Source organism: Scyliorhinus canicula, chromosome 1 (genome assembly GCF_902713615.1).
Source record: "Scyliorhinus canicula chromosome 1, sScyCan1.1, whole genome shotgun sequence".
Lineage (NCBI taxonomy): Eukaryota > Metazoa > Chordata > Chondrichthyes > Carcharhiniformes > Scyliorhinidae > Scyliorhinus > Scyliorhinus canicula.
Window position 1 is genome coordinate 119,002,513 of NC_052146.1, and position 17,552 is coordinate 119,020,064.

The 17,552-nt window shown below is 45.2% G+C and overlaps 1 protein-coding gene across 3 annotated transcripts in view; it reads right to left on the reverse strand.

Annotated features, from left to right (window-relative positions):
* The window catches only part of LOC119966745 (lysophospholipid acyltransferase 2-like), a 96,628-nt gene extending 80,327 nt beyond the window's left edge, over positions 1–16,301 (reverse strand). For 2 of the 3 annotated variants that reach the window (XM_038798753.1, XM_038798755.1), the window contains exon 1: positions 15,400–15,653. In XM_038798753.1, the coding sequence (XP_038654681.1) occupies positions 15,400–15,471 (72 nt within the window). In that variant the 5' untranslated portion in view covers positions 15,472–15,653. Of the gene's footprint in view, positions 1–15,399; positions 15,654–16,155 lie in introns of those variants that run through there. The other variant, XM_038798754.1, reaches the window with a different exon arrangement.
* Positions 16,302–17,552: the final 1,251 nt, after the last annotated feature.

Consider the following 17,552-nt stretch of genomic DNA (forward strand, 5'->3'; position numbering starts at 1 on the left):
ATTTCTCAATAATCTCCTCTCTCAGATGACTGAATTGCAACAAAGTCTGTTGTCACAATGTTGTGATTCATTAATTCCTTGTGCTCACATGACAGGAGCTCTCAGAGGTGATTCAGAACAAATATAACGAAATATATATACATTTTTATATATGAAGTATGTATGTACATAATATATATAATTTTAAAGAGATAAACTGCATATCATATATATACATATATATCTCTCTCTCTGTTATCTCTGACCCTCAAGTGGCCCAGCTCTGTCTCTTCCATTCCCTTCCTCAGTTTCTCTGTCCCCAGTTTCCACAAAAATTCACTGTCAGTCCAGTGACTCAGAACCACCTCAACTACATTCCCTCGCAGAAAAACAGGAAAGGCTTGCAATACTCAACAGGTCATGCAGAGTCTGTGGAGGGAAAGAGAGTTAACATTTCAAGTCAATGAGTTGTAATGAAGGATTACCAGCCTGGAATGTTGGCTGGGATTTTCCAGGCCCTGCCATGGCAGGACGCATCGCAGGGAATTGGGTGGGCCAGCCAAAAGCCCACTGACTTTCGGCAGGGCTGCAAACTCCAGGCCATTCCTGTATCTCTCCACAGGTGCTGCCTGATCTCCTGAGGCTTACCAGCATTTTCCGGTTTCATTTAAGATTCCAATCGTATGTTTTATTAAATGCATTTTGCATATATACATAGAAATATCAGAGAAAAAGGGCAGCATGGCAGCGCAGTGGTTAGCACTGCAGCCTCACAGAGCCGAGGTTCAATCCTGGCTCTGGGTCACTGTCCATGTGGAGTTTGCACACTCTCCCTGTGTTTGTGTGGGTTTTTCCCCCACAGCCTAAAAGATTTGCAGGGTAGATTGATTGGCCATGCTAAATTGCCCCTTAATTGGAAAAATTAATTGGGTACACTAAATTTATTTTTAAAAACGAAATGTCAGAAAAACAAAACAACAGATACAAAAACAAGCCAACCGCAGCAACGGATAACGGGCCTGCAACTCACCCCTCCTCCTTATTCCCCCCCTTTAACCCCCCACAGCCCCTGAAACAAAAAAAAACATGAAACCCCTAACACCACCCCCATTACCCCCGCTGATGCCTTGATTCACCTGAAAGAAATCGATAAACATAATCTTTTCCAAGCACAGGAATTCTGCCAGATGGCTCACCCATATTCCTGCCTTTGGCAGTTCTGAGTCCCACCAGCCCAGCAAAATCCATCTCCTGGCAATCAGACAAAGGCCAAAACATCGGCTACTGGACTCCCGGCAATTCTGACTCTCCAAATATCGCCACCTCCAGACGTGGGGCCATCCCTGTGGCCAAAACCTCAGACGTGGCATCCAAGTACTCCTGCCAGAACCCTATCAGGTTTGGACAATTCCAGAACATGTGATTCGTATACCTTCCCGCACACCGCTTACACCCATTCTCCACCGCTGCAAAGAAACGGCTCATCCTCGCAACTGTCATGTGGGCCCTATGCACCACCTTAAATTGGATGAGGCTCAAACTCCCATACAACAAGGAAGCCTTCACCCTCCTTCCACAGCCCAACCCTCAACTTCCCCCTCCCTACTCCTCCTCCGATTTGGACAGAATCTCCTCCTCCGGAGCACACTCCCTCTCCATCAACTTTACATAAATATCTGCTACTCTCCCCTCCCCAATGTCATCTTTAGACAGTAACTTAACTTGTAGCACTGGAGGTGGCAGCTCCAAAGTCCCCCACCTGCAGGTACCTGAACCTATTCCCTTTCGGCAACTGATACGATTCCTCCAGCTCTTAAAGGCCCTGCAAACAAGCCCATGAAGTACTCTATCCCCACCTGCCGACACCCCCGGAACCTCGTATCCAACCCCACTGGAACAAACCGATGATTATTGCATATCGGCGCCCACAGAGACATGCCTTCCAAACGAAAATGTTGCCTGCAGTGGTTTTAAACTTTCAACGCTGAGACCACCACCGGGCTCACAGAATACCAGACTGGCGAGAATGGGAGGGGCGCCAACAACAGTGTCCTCAAATTAGCCCTCTACACGACACTGCCTCCATCCACCCCCAAACCGATCCCTCCTCCACTGCCCACTTCCTGACTATTGCAATATTCACAGCCCAGTGGTAAATCAGCAGACTCGGCAGTGCCAGAACCCGTCCCTGCCTCCTTTCTAAAAACACCCGCCTCACCCGGGGGATTATACCCACCCACACGAACCGTGAAATTATCCCATTCACCTTCCTAAAAAAGGACTTGGGAACAATGATTGGGAGGTTCTGGAACACAAGCCGGAATCTGGGCAGCACCGCCATTTTAACCACGCGCCCAGCCAGTGACAAAGGCAGCGCATCCTACCTCTTAAAATCCGACTTCATACCTTCCACCAGTCGCGCCAAATTAAATTTATGCAGCTGGGCCCAGCTCCGCACCACCTGTATCCCGAGATACCGAAAGCTCTCACCCACCACCTGGAGCGGCAACTCCCCTAGCCTTCTCTCCTGCCCTCTGGAATTAATCGGGAACACCTCACTTTTCCCAATGTTCAATTTACAGAAACTCCAACAGAGTCGAAACTCCCCACCGGTTCCGAATTATATAACAGGAGATCATCTGCATACAACAAAACCCTGTGCTTGACTCCTTCTTGCTCAATCCATTTTCAATCCCTCAACGCCCTCAGTGCCATTGCCAATGGCTCTATCGCCAGAGCAAAAAGCAGCGGGAAGAGCGGACGACCCTGCCTCATTCCCCGGTCCAAACCAAAGTATCCAGACCGCGTCCTGTTTATCCCGAACAAGCTGTCGGCCTGACAGCAGTCAAATCCGGTCCACAAAGCCCTGCCCAACCCAAGCGGCTCAGCACCTCCAACAAATATGCCCATTCAACCTGATCAAACACCTCCTCCATGTCCCTTGCCACCACCACTTCCTACTCCTGCCCATTCCAAAAGAATCATAATAACATTGAGTAACGTTTGTCGACAGCTACCAGCCCTTCACAAAACCCAGTCGGCTCATCGCCTAATACACCCGGCACACAGTCCTCTATCCATGACGCCTAACTTTTCGCTAACAATTTTGCATCCAGATTTAACATCGAAATCGAGCGGTTTGACCCACACTGCTCCGGGTCCTTCTCCTTCTTTAGAATAAATGAAATGGATGCCTGCAACAATGTGGGGGGAGCATTCTCTCCCCTCGACTCATTATACATCCTCAGAAGTAGGGGCTCCAGGTCCACAACAAACTTCCTACAGAACTCGGCTGGAATCCCTTCCGGCCCTGGGGCCTTCCTGCCTGCACCTTCACCCTACACAGTCCATCACCTCCCTTAGCTCAATCAGGACCCCCAACCCTTGCACCTTCTCCACCCTTGAGAACTCCAGCCAATTCAGGATCCGCCTCATACCCTCCTCCCCAGACGGAGGCTCCGACTCATACAGCCTTCTGTAAAAGGCCTCAACGAGCCATTCATCCCCTCTGGATCTGACACCACCTTGCCTCTCTCAACCCTCACCCTTCCGATCTCCCTCGTGGAGGCTATGAGCTCCCCATGTTGTTCAGCTCTACATAGCTTTGGAAGGATACCCTCATGCTCTCGCACACCACATTATCTGCCAACAATCCCACATTTAACCTCCACTGCAGCCGCTGAACCTTCCCCCTGCGCCACCCACAGATCTACCCAGTGCAGTGCATGGTCAGAGACCACAATCCTCATATACTCCGACGCTACCCTCACCAACAGCACCTTATCCATTACAAAAAAGTCAATCCGGGAGTACACCTGGTTCAGATACGAAGAGTACGAGAACTCTTTGCCCCTGAACTCCCAAACCGCCATGGGTCCGCCCACCCCCAAAAGGTCCATGAATCCCCTGAATTCTTTCACCATAGCCGAGACCTTCAAAGACCCGGGACACGACTAGTCCAGCCCGGATCCAGACTGTGTTAAAATGTCCCCCATTATGAGCCGATGCATGTCCAGGTCCGGAATCTTCCCTAATACCCACCTCAGAAAAGTCACATCATCCCAATTTGGGGCACCAGAACCACAGGCATTCCCTCCAGCTTCCCACTAACCAACATGTACCTGGCCCTGGGATTAACTACAATACTGCCAATCTCAAAAGCCACTTTCTTATTGACCAGCACCGTCACCTCCCTCATCTTCATGTCCAGCCCCGAGTGGAACAATTGCCCTACCCACCCCTTCCTCAGCCTCGTCTGATCTTCCAGCTTCACGTGTGTCTCCTGAAGAAACACAACGTCTGCCTTCAAATTCCTCAAGCATGCAAAGATGTGATATTTAACTGGCCCATTCAACTCCCCACATTCCATGTAATCAACTGGGTTGGGGGGGGAAGGGGGGGGGGCTCTCTCCCCAATCCCCTTCTCTGGCGGTCAGCCAGAACCCTCCTTTCGCCAGCTCCCCCAGTCCATGTCTCACACGGTCAGCAACCGCCCCCCCCAAAACACCTCCCCATAATCAGCAACCCCACCCCCCTCCCCATAACCAGACAAAGAACCAGCCCTTTTCCCCCTCCTCCACACCCTCCTCCTGACAACCCCCACTTCACTCCCATTGACTAACCCAATGAGCTAGTATGTTGGCCCCTGCCCAGGGTCGCTGACTACCCCTCATCCCACTAGTCTGCCCTTCAACCCCCATCCCCCCAGCAACAAACATGCAAGAAAAAGAAAAAAGCACACTCACCCTCTCCACTCCCATCGCCTTAACCTTCAGCACTCCACCCACCCTGTGTGTCCACATTCCAGACATAGCACTACTCTAGTTCAATGTCCTCATATTCCTCCCAGTCCATTGTCTCTATAAAGTCCTTCTTCTCCTCCGGCGAGTCAAAATAAAACTCTTGGTTCTGGTGTGTGACCCACAGACGAGCGGGATACAGAACCCCAAACGTCATCCCCTCCATGTAGAGGGCAGTTGTAATCGGCTCTCTGCTTGGTCAGCCCCACGTCCAAGTTCTGATAAATACGCAGCTCGTGCTCCTCCCAGTTGCCTCGCCCACCTCATAATCTTCTTTTTGTCGAGGAACTGATGCAGCCTCACCACCATTGCCGTTGGCAGTTTCCCCACTTGCAGCCTCCACCTCAGTGCACTGGACCAACCTCGAGAGGACAGTCAAAAACCCCCACCCGAATCAGCTTCTCCACATCTTTGCCACATACTCAGTTGCCTGCCCCCCTACAATAACCTTAGGCATCCCCACGATCCAAAGATTTTGCTTCCCGGAGCGGTTTTCAAGATCCTCCAATTTCTCCCTCAGCCTTTTTTTGGCTGCTCATAACCATCCCCATCTCCACCTTCAGTGAGGTCAATCGATCCATGTGCTCCCCCACCATCTCCTCCATCTTCTGGATTGCCAGGCGCTGTGCATCCCGCCTCTGCTCCACATGCTTAATAGCCGCCTTAGGCGGTTCCACCATCTTAGCCAGGTCCTCGAAGGCCTTCTGCTGGAACTTGTTGTGAAAGTTCACCAGCTGTTCAATGGACCAGTGAGCGGACGCACTGCCCCAGCACTCTCCCCACCTTTTCCCGTGTCGCAACTCTATCACTCTCTCGGTCAAGCTGCTGCCTCTTCTTCGTTGCACCAGAGGAGTATTACATTCCCTCAGCACTCATTAACTTTTTGCCATCCAAAACTCCTCAGATCGGGTGGGGAAGGACCAAAAATTGTCACACCGAGCAGGAGCCACTAAATGTGCAACCACTTACTCCATGGCCATCACCGGAATTCTGATTCCCATCATACATAGTATTTTACTTTCCTGTTGCAATGCTCAGACCACGCCTCCTATCAATACTCCATTTCATTCTCCTAGTTTCTCCACCTTTGTCACATCTGTTCTGATGATGCAAAGTTCCATAGCCGTGCAATGTAACACTTGCTCTTTTTGCTTCCCCTTTCCTCACCTGTAAGGACCCCAAACACTCCTTCCAGGTAAAACAGCAACTTACCTGTACTTCTTACACGTTACTATACTGCATTCGCTGCTCGCAATACAGTCTTCTCCACACTGGGGAGACCAAACACAGATTGAGCGATTGCTTTGTGCAACAGCTTCATTCAGTTCACAAGCATGGTCAAGTTGCCGATAAACTGTCATTTTAATTCTCTACCTTGCCCTCACACTGACCTCTGTGCCCTCGGCTAGCGGCGGTGTTCCAATGAAGCTCAACACAAGCTCAAGAAACAGCACCTCATCTTTCAATGAGGCACTTTACAGCCGTCTGGACCCAACATTGAGTTCAACAATTTCAGGACATAATCTCTTCCCCTCTTTCTTTGCTTTTCTTTCATGTTTCAGTCATGGTATTGTCTTTCTCTTGTTTTTTGTTTTCGGGGAGCCGCTGTTCATTGTTCTGCCATTCACACATCCACGATTTCAATCTCTGCTTTTGGTATTCCTCAGCTTGCACACCATCTCTCAGGTACCCAGTCGCACCAACAGAACACTACTGCTTCACAGACTGTATCTTGTTTCTTCACTTGACTTATCATCATTTTTGCATTATCAACTCTTTTGTCATTTAGTGTCTCCCATTTTCCGCCCTATCACAGAGTTTCCTTTTGAATTTTTTCCACCCTCCACCATTTGGCCTGCTTAAAATCAATACATTTCTAACCTTTCTCAAATCTAATGAAAAGTAATTGACTTATAATGTTAACTCCCGCTTCTCTCCCCACAGACGTTGCCATATATACTGGGTGCTTCCAGCATTTCTGCAGTATTTTGCTTTTCTATAAAGATTCATGCAAAGTACAACAGTATCTCCCTCTCTCAGACTGTATTAAGATGTCACCAACTTTTTCCACCTTGGGTGTTTGGCTTCTCATGAGCCAACATCTTCAGGTCTGTACCTTGCAGCCCTGTCTTTTACTGGGAGCCTCTCTCTCTGCACCTGGCTTCACTGAACTGAACCCTTCACCATATTTCTGATCTTTGTTCCTTTAACTTCCTGGAACTCGCATTCCCTAATTCCATTTTTAAAAGTATACTTTATTCCGAACACAATCAAAAATAATACAAACAATCAGCAAAGTGAACACAACCAAGTTACAAACAGTTTGTCACTTCCACTTCCTTCCCAACTTAACTAGCCAACCCATTCCCTGTTTCCTTTAGCTTCTGGGTCATACCTTTTGTCCTTCTGTATACTCCTCCCTGTATTGTCCTCCTTTATAGTCCTCCCCGTATTGGCAATTTCTGCGGAAAGCTTCTTGCTTCTGAATTACCTATTTCTAGCTGAACTCAAATGCTTCTGCTTTTCAGTGTGAGCCTCTGGTTGCTAAGCAACAGCTTTAGGTTTTTTAAAAACCTGACAAAGTTTTTACTTTGTAAGACCTTAATTATAATGCAGGCAAAGTTTAAAGTGAATCTAAAATTTAGACTTGTAGACACCTTTGCTTAATATGAAGCCAAACTGAAGTTTGACCCCTTAACACACAAACATAGAACACATATAAGCTTCCTTAAACTGATACCTTATTACTAATATCCACAAATACAAATATAAATTATTTATGCCATCTCTATTTCCTAACAATAGAAACAATAGGCGGAATGGCTTCTTTCTGTGCTACACGTGTCTAGGATTCTAAAATTCATGGTTGAGCCCACAAAACATATCCAACAAATGATGAAGAACCAAGAATCTAGTGAGAGTGAGGAACTTAGACACCTGAATTAGTAAAGGACTAGGACTGGGAAAAAAGAACGGAAAATTCGACAAAGCGACCCGAGGGCCTACATCTTTGGGTACAGATGTAGTGATGTATTGTTTTTAATCTTCCAGCATTCTCTAGATTCTAGAACAGTTATAGTGGATTGCAAATAACAAACATACCCTCACCCCCACTATTGAAGAAAGGAGTGGATGACAAATCAGGAAACACCAGGCCAGTTATCCTGGCATCAGTGGTAGAGACTATTATTAGGAATGTGATAACAGAACACATAGGAAGTTAATTATGATTGGGTAGAGTCAACAGAGATTTATGAAAGGGAAGTCATATTTGACACATCTGTTAAGAGTTTGAGGTTGTAAATAACAGAGCAGATGGAGGGAACCAGTCAATGTCGCGGATTTGGATTTTCAAAAAACATTCCACAAAAGAGGTTATTACACAAAATTAGGGCCTTTGGGACATGAGTAATATATTTGCACAGTTTGAGGTTTGTTAATAGATCGAACACAGAATAGAAATAAACAGGTCATTTCCAGGTTTGCAGGCTGTAACTAGTGGGCTACAGCAAGGATCAGTAATTGGGTCTCAGCTATTTACAATCTATGTCGGTGCCTTGGATGAGAGGATCAAGTGTCCACTTTTGTTGATGATACAAAGCCAAGTGGGAAAATAAGTTATGATGATGTCATGGTAGCACAAGTGAATAGCGCTGTGTCTTCACAGCGCCAGGGTCCCAGGTTCGATTCCCCGCTGGGTCACTGTCTCTGCGGAGTCTGCACGTTCTCCCCATGTCTACATGGGTTTCCTCCGGGTGCTCCGGTTTCCTCCCACAGTCCAAAGATGTGCAGGTTAGGTGGATTGGCCACGATAAATTGCCCTTAGTGACCATGTTGGAGTTTAATGTGGATAATTGTGAGGTCCATTTTGGTCAGAAAAATAGAACGGCAAATTATCTAAATGGAGAAAAACGTCAAAGTGCTTTGGTGCAGGGATCCTCATGCATGAATCACAGAAAGCGAGTAATAAGGATGACTTTTTCCCAGGGTAGAGGGTCAATTACTAGGGGGCATAGGTTTAAGTTGCAAGGGGCAAGGTTTAGTGGAGATGTATGATGCAAGTTTTTTTTTTTTACACAGAGGGTAGTGGGTGCCTGGAACTCGCTGCCGGAGGAGGTGGTGGAAGCAGGGACGATAGTGACGTTTAAGGGGCATCTTGACAAATACATGAATAGGATGGGAATAGAGGGATGCAGAACCCGGCAAATGGAATTTGGGCATTTATAGTTAAATGAATAGTGTGTAAAGGTAGGAATCTGCAACTGTATAAAAGGCATAAAGACCACATCTGGTGTACTGTGTACCATTTTGGTCCCCTTACTTGAGGAGGTTCACTAGATTGACTCCAAAGATTGATTCCAGAGATGCAAGATGGTTCAGTCTTACAAAGATTGAACAGTTTCGGCCTTTACTCTCTCTAGTTTAGAAGAGAGGAGATCTTTTATTTTTGTCCTTTTTTTTCAAATTTTTCCAATTAAGTGTCAATTTAGCATGGCCAATCCACCTTTTTTGCTTCTGGGGGTGAGACCCAAGCAGACACGTGAAAAATGTAGAAACTGAGGGCAGCATGGTCGCGCAGTGGTTAGCATTGCTTCCTACGGCGCTGAGGACCCGGGTTCGAATCCCGGCCCTGGGTCACTGTCCGTGTGGAGTTTGCACATTCTCCCCATTTCTGTGTGGGTTTCACCCCCACAACCCAAAGATGTGCAGGTTAGGTGGATTGGCCATGCTAAATTGCCCCTTAATTGGAAACAAATAATTGGATACACTAAAAAAAATTTTGAATGTAGAAACTGCACACAGACAATGAGCTGGAGCTGGGATCAAACCTGGCTCCTCAACGCTGCAAGGCAGCAGTGCCAACCATTGCACCATTGTGCCGCCCTAACGAGAGGTCTAGTTGAGGTAAATAAGATGATAAAATATATTGACAAAGCAGACTTAAAGCAGACATTTCCTCTTGTTGGACAATCTAGAACGAGAGGTCATAATTTTAGGTTAAGGGGTAGCAGATTTAAAACAGATGAGGAGAAATTACTTCTCTCAAACGGGTGTGAATCTGTGGAATTCACTACCTCAGAGTGGAGTGAATGTCAGGATATTGAGTCAATTTAAGGAGATAGACAGATTTTTAATTAGCAATGCACTGATGGGTTATGGAGAACAGGAAGGAAATTGGAGTTGAATCTGAGATGAGACAAACCATCATCGTACTGAATGGTGGAATGGCTCGAGGAGCTGAACTGCCTACTCCTGGGTGGTTCTTGTACATAAATCACAGGAAGTTAAATCCATGGACAGCAAGCAAATGGGAAAGTAAATAGTACATAAACTTGTTTTACAAAGAGATTGGAATTTATTTTAATCTGTTCATTCACATGGGTATTACTAGCTAAGCTGGCATTTATTGCCCATCCCGAACTGCCCTTGAGAAATTCTTGGTGAGTCACCTTCTAACCAACACAGTCCAAGTGTCGTAGATACACCCTCACTGCCATTAGGAAGGGAGTTCCAGAATTTTGACCATGCAACAGTAAAGGAACTGCATTATAGTTCCAAATCAAGATAGTGAGGGTTTTGGAGGGAAACTTACAGGTGCTGGTCTTCCCTTGCATCTACTGCCCTCATCCTTCGAGATGGTAGAGGTTTGGGTTTAAAAGATTCTATGAAAAGGAGCCTCAGTGAGTTGCTCCAGTCTATTTTGGAGATGGTACACACTGCGACCCTGGAGGAACTCATGGAAAAGCTCCAACTACCAAAAGGAAATGAAATGACTTAAATGAAAATCACTTATTGTCACGAGTAGGCTTTAATGAAGTTACTGTGAAAAGCCCCTAGTCGCCACATTCCGGCGCTTGTCCGGGGAGGCTGGTACGGGAATAGAACCGTGCTGCTGGCCTGCTTGGTCTACTTTAAAAGCCAGCGATTTAGCCCAGTGAACTAACCAGCCCCTTGTGGGTTGTGGAATGTAGGTTGTATCGGCCGATTTCTCTACTTAATGTGGATGCAACACACATACAGGTAGGGACGGGCCCAAGGGCAAGCTGAAAACCACCTGTAAATAACTGCTCAGGCCACACGGGGGGTATAACAAAGGCAGACTGATGAAAGGGGACCACTGCCACAGTGGGAGGGAAGACAAGGGCCTGTAAATATATGTGAGGATTTCTGATAGACTTTGTCTTTCCTTTTATCATTGTTTTCTTTTGTTTTCTTTGTTCTTGTTTTATAACTTCAATTTGTTCCCTTGTTTTTTTTTTCTGTTTTGTTTTCTGTTTTGCTTTGCGTGGGTATGCAACATGTGATTTAACTTATTAACAAAAGTGTGAAACATAAAATGGAAAACTCAAAAAAAACATTTTTTTTTAAACTGATGGAAGGAAGATCATTGATGAAGCACTTGAATACGGTTGGGCCTCGGACACTACCCTGAGGAACTTCTGCAGCAGTGTCTCGAAGCTGAGGCGGTTGACCTCCAACAACTGCAACCATCTTATAGAATCATAGAATTTACAGTGCAGAAGGATGCCATTCAGCCCATTGAGTCTGCCCCAGCTCTTGAAAAGAGCACCCTACATCAGCCCACGCTTCCACCCTATCCTTGTAACCCCAACTAACCTTTTGGACACTATGGGCAATTTATTATAGCCAATCCACCAAACCTGCACACCTTTGGACTGTGGGAGGAAACCGGAGCACCCGGAGGAAACCCATGCGGACACGGGGAGAACGTGCAGAATCCACACAGACGGTGATCCAAGCTGGGAATCGATCCTTGGGCCCTGGAGCTGTGAAGCAACTATGCTCATAATAATAATTGCTTGTTGTCACAAGTAGGCTTCAATGAAGTTACTGTGAGAAGCCCCTCGTCACCACATTCCGGCGCCTGTTCGGAGAGGCTGGTATGGGAATTAAACCCGCACTGCTGGTCTTGTTGTGCCTTACAAGCCAGCTGTTTAGCCCACTGTGCTAAACCAGCCCCTATAACCACTGTACTACCTTGCTTCCTTTGATCCAGGTTTGAATTTTCCAGTGTAATATTTTCCCACTGATAACCATTGGCTTCAGTTTTGTTAGGGCCCCTTGATGCCACAATTGGTCAAATGCTGTCTTGACATCAAGGCCAGTTGCTCTCCCTTCACCTCTGGACTTTTGCCCATGTTTGGATCAAGGCTGTAATGAGGTCAGGAGCAGATTCCAAACTGAGTAGCAGTTAACAGGCTGTTGCTAAGTCTGCTGCCTGATACAGAACAAGTGTGAAGAGGTTATAGCACATTGATGAAACCATACATGAAATATTGTGTACAATTTTGGCCTCCATACCTAAAGAAGGATATACTTGCCTAAGATTGAATGTGGTGAGGGTTCACTAGACGAATTCCTGGGATAAGGCTATTGTCCGATGAGAAGAGATTGAATAGACTCATCATTTGTTCCCTGGAGTTTGGAAGAATGAGAAGTGATCTCTCATTTTAACATGGAAAATTCTTGAGGGGCTTTATAGGATAGATGCTATGTGGATGTTTACACTGACTGGGGAGTTTGGAACTGGGGCTCACAGCCTCAAAATAAGGGGTGAGTCATTTAGGATTTAGATGGGAGAACTTTCTTCACTCAATGGCTAGTGAATTTTTGATATTCTCTGCTTAGAGAAAGATTAGATGCTTAGCTATTGAGTGTCCCTCTCTCACAAGTATCTGCAAAGGAGAAAATGAATCTACTTAAATCAAGAATGACCGTGGGAAGACTTGGGAGTGACATTTTGTCCAACTCTCCATTACAACGAAGCGTAGCAGAGACCTGTATATTCAGCAGAGGTTGCCAACCCTTTAGGATTGATCTGGAGTCTCCAGAAAATAATTTCCATGTTAATGATGATCATTCATAATGCTGAGAGCAAGACCCAAGAGAAAAATGATACATTGTGAGTTCCTGTAAATTTTCTCGGAGCATTTTCATTCGTTGTAAAAACACTGGAGATGCGAAGATTAAGTCAGTATCATCCAATTGAATCACAAGATTGTTATGGCACAGAAGGAGGCCATTCGACCCATCATGTCTGCACTGGTTCGCCAAATAAGCATTATAACTTAGTGCCATCCTCTGGCTTTTCTCCACGCCCCTGCCTATTGTTTCTACAGTATTCAAATAATAATTTAATGCTCTCTTTCAACTGAACCTCCCTCTACCATATTTCCAAGCAATGCATTCCAGACCCAAACCACTCTCTGTGTGAAAAAGCATTTTTCTCACATCATGTTTGCTTCTTTTGCAAATCAGTTTAAATCTATGTCCTCTCATTCTTGATCCTTTTACAAATAGGAACAGTTTCTCCCTATCTACTCTGTCCAGGTCCCTCATGAAATTGAACATCTCTATCAAATCTACGCCTAGCCTTCTTCTCTCGAAGGAAACAGTGCAAACTTCTCCAATCTATCCCTGGAACTATTCTTGTAAACCCCTCCTGCCCTCTCTCCACTGTGTTCACATCCTTCCCAGTGTAATGCCCAGAACTGCCACAGTACTCTGGCTGAGGTCCAACCCGTGTCTTATATAAGTTCAGCATAACCTCCTTGTTGTGCTCTATGCCCCTATTAATAAAACCCAGGATAATAGATGCTTTATGAACTGCTCTCTCCACCTGGCCTGCATCCTTCAATGATCTATGCACATATACACCCAGATCCCTCTGCTCCTGCACCACTTTTAGAATTGTACACCTTATTTTATATTGTCTCTTCATGTCCTTGCTCCCAAAGTGCATGAATCACACTTTGTGGCATTGAACTTCATCTGGCACCTATCTGCCCATCTCACCAACTTGTCCAAGCACATTTGGAGTTCTACACTGTACTCATAGTTTACAATGCTTCCAGGTTTCGTATGACCCACAAACTTTGAAATTGCCCCCTGCACACCAAGATCTGAATCATTAACATATATCAGGAAAAGCAAGGGCGTCAATACTGACCCCTGAGGAGCTCCACTACAAACCTTCCTGCTGGCCAAAAATTATTGATTGATCCATTTCCTATTACTCAGCTTTCCACACATGTTTGCTGTGCGGCACTGTACTGAATGCCTTTTGACAGCCCATGTATACCACATCAACAACATTAATCTCATCAACCCTCTCTGTTATCTGTTCAAAAAACTCCAGCAAGTTCACTGAACACGATTTTTCCTTTAGAAATGAATGCTGGATTCCCCCTAATCAACCCACATATTTTCAGGTGACTACTAATTCTTATGATGAAAAATTGTTCTTGAAGCTTGCCCACGACTAAGCTAAACTCACATTCCGTATTCTAAAGATCAACAGTGCTTACCTCAATGTCATGGCTAATATTTATCCCTTATTCAAAGCTGAATCAGATAGATTCTTGATCGACAAGGGAGTCAAGGGGCTTGGGGGGCAGGCAAGTGGAGGTCACATTCAGATCAGCCATAACTTACCAAATGGCACAGCAGGCTTGATGGGCTGAATGAGTTACTCCTGCTCCTAGGTCCTCCATTCCTATATTCCTTTTAACCAACATCACTAAAATAGATAACCTTGTCTTTATTGCATTTTTAAAGAGCTGGCTGCCATGTTTCCTATGTTACGACAGGGAAAGAACTTAATTGGATGCGAGGTGATTTGGGACATCCTGAGGTCATGAAAGATGCTCTGACCCATTCCGATTTACATTAGTGAGACCACACATGGAATACTGTGCACAGTTTTGGTCTCCACAACTAAGGAAGGATATACCTTCCGGAGATGGAATGTGATATAGATTAATTTGACTCATTCCTGGGATAAGGAGATTGTCCCATTAAAGGGATTGCCTAAGTTCCCTCGAGTTTGAAAGAATGAGAAGTGATCTCACCGTAACATACACAGTTCTTGAGGGACTTGATACCGTAGGTGCTGGGAGCATATATAATTATGCATAGCACATGTCAAAGCAGTAGCAGCCCTCTGGGTGAAGGCATCAGGGGGACACCACTTCATGTAATGTGTGATGACAGCTCATTAATAGAGCACAGTTACAGGATTTACACCAGACTGCAGGCTAATGTACAAAGAGCCCACTCCAGTATACATGGCTTTTCTCGAGCGACTCCTTCAGGCATTTGCCAGGGTTCCCCAGTGCTGATTCATCAGCATCATGAATTGAAGTGATACAACAGGGGCTGCCTGGGACCGCTCCTTATCAGGTCACTGAAAGAATCTGAATCTTTGGATAAATTGAAACAAAACAATTGAAGGTACCGGCAAGAACACTTAACCTTTGGTTAATTAACCAAGGTATAGACTGTAGAGACTAACCTTTCCTTACCAACATACATTGTTCCAATAGTTATAATACTCTATCCAATTTCAAAAAGTCCACTATTTAAAGAGGAAAAGTAATTATGCAACATTCATTAACACTTGAGCCGTCTCATTTAATATTTTAAGGATGAATTACTATTAATTATCAAGGTACGCTGCCCATTGGTCTTTCGTCAAACAATTGAAATCATTTGAGAAATTTGTGCTTTAAAAGTTAGATCAGAAGTTGTTGGATGTTTAAACCAGAGTAATCGCCTTTGCAAAAATATATGCATAAAAGTTGAGATAGGAGGTTGGTACCTGTTCTATGGGTAAACGAAGTCTCTCGCTGAGAGGTAGGAGCAAGTCCGATCCACAGCCGCTCGAACCCATCCTTTAGCCAGGCGGTGAGGCGAACGGCGACCTCCTTCCCGAGTGCACCTGAAACTGAGAGAATTTTCACCTGAAGCAAGTCGGGCGGGCGTGCACACACTTACTGCTCCACCCCAGTTTGGTCTCGGTTAACATCATCCGTTCAAAGTTTCTGAGTAAGTGCGGTTGATTGCGAACGTCATTGTTTCCAAAACATGGGGGGGGGGGGGGGGCTGACCTAAGTTAAGAAATCCCTTGACAAGAACCTCACCACCCACATAAAAGGATTCAGAGAGAAGGGTGTTTCTCCTCAGATGCATAGTTTTAAGTCTGGGCTCTTGAAGTCAGTAGTCAACTGGTCCCACAGCACACCCTGTTGGTTACTTATTCGTAGCACTGTGGCCAAATTCTCCGAGTGTTGTGGTTATTGTTCAACTGCTGCTATTGAGTTCTGCAAGGACAGATCTCTTCTCGACTGCGTGTAAATCAGTGGTGGGCAACCTAGACTAGTGAGAGTGGCCCTCCTTCATCTCAATGGGCCGCAGGATTGAAATCAGGCCTGTTCACTCGCCATGACCACATGAATAAGATTAAATACATTTAATACACACTGACTATTTCAAATCGAGTTGTAGAAAATGCTTCACCATTTATACATTAGTAAAATTATCAACTTCAAATGGTAAAAACAAAATAAATATTTACACTTGGGATGCAGAGTATACTTTGCACTTTGAATGCATGACTCTCACAGTCAGTGTTGTGAGCAATCAGCACCTCACTTCACTCGCCCTTGCTTTACATGTGAATCACTTCAGTCATATGGGTAGGAAAAAAACTAGGTAGATGGACATCAGCAGAATGTGGCAGCCCTGCGTGTGATCAACAGTCAACAAAATGTCTGGTGGCTGCACTCAGAACCCCGATTGGCTGCATGTGACCCCCGGGTTTCCCTCCACTGGTGTAAATTGAAAAAAAATCTTTTCACTAGTCTCCTGGTATTAAATGGGTAAACTGGTGTCCAACCATAAAAACACAGCAACATGTCCCAAAATGCACACAGTCGGGTGTTTTTCTTTTGCAGAAGACAGTTGACAACTGCTTAAATTCACGCAGCACCTTGAACCTAGAAAAACATTGTAAAGCACTTCTCAGAAGCATGAACAATTCGAATTTAATATTACGCCATTAAAGGAGCTATTAAGACAGGGGGTTAGAAACCGCTACAAAGAGGTAGGTTGTCAGAAGTATCTTAAGGCAGAATTTCAAGGCCAAATCAACTGAAAGCACTGCCACCAATTGTGGAACAATGGAAATCTGGTACACATAAGAGGCCAGAATTAGAGAAGCAAAGAGATTTCACAGGGTTGGAGAGTGGAAGGGAGTTAGAGGTAGGGAGATACAGAGATAAGCTCAATTTACACAGAGATTCAGAAGTACAGATTATAGAGACATCAATAAATATAATTTATGGTTCCAACGGAACTGAGTACCAGGTCAGTCTGTAGGTTTTCAACATTTCAGCTGACTGAAATCCCACTGCAAAGAGATGCTCTACTTAAATACCATCCAACAACTTTTAGACAGTCTAGGGGATCTCCTGTGGGCTGTGTGTGGGAATGCTTCGTTTTATAAGGAATATGATGCCACAAAATGTATATCATCCACAGAGCATAATTACAAGCAAGTTCTCAAGTCAATTAGAGGTCAGTATAAATGAGTGATTTTTGTTATTTATATATTTTTTGAAGTCTCTCTGTCTGTCATGTTCTGTCTCAGGGCAGGTTCTAATTCCAGTCATGAGATTCTTGAGGTTCTTGCGAGGGAAGAGTAACTGACATGATTTTCACTCACTGTTTATATCATCCAAGGCCCCATCTGCCTTTAGCTGGATGCAAAAGAGAGTCAGTTATATCCCAGTGAAAGAATAGTTAATCAGTTCTTGGTGGTTTTGATTGCACAGATGGTATTTTCAGCAGAGAAACACTCCATTAGGCCCATTAGGTCTATGTTAGCGTTTTTGCTCCATATGCGTTCCCCCCCCCCCCCCCCACCCTAACTCCGATGGAATCTCATCAGCCGAAAACTGTTTCCCTCTCCAT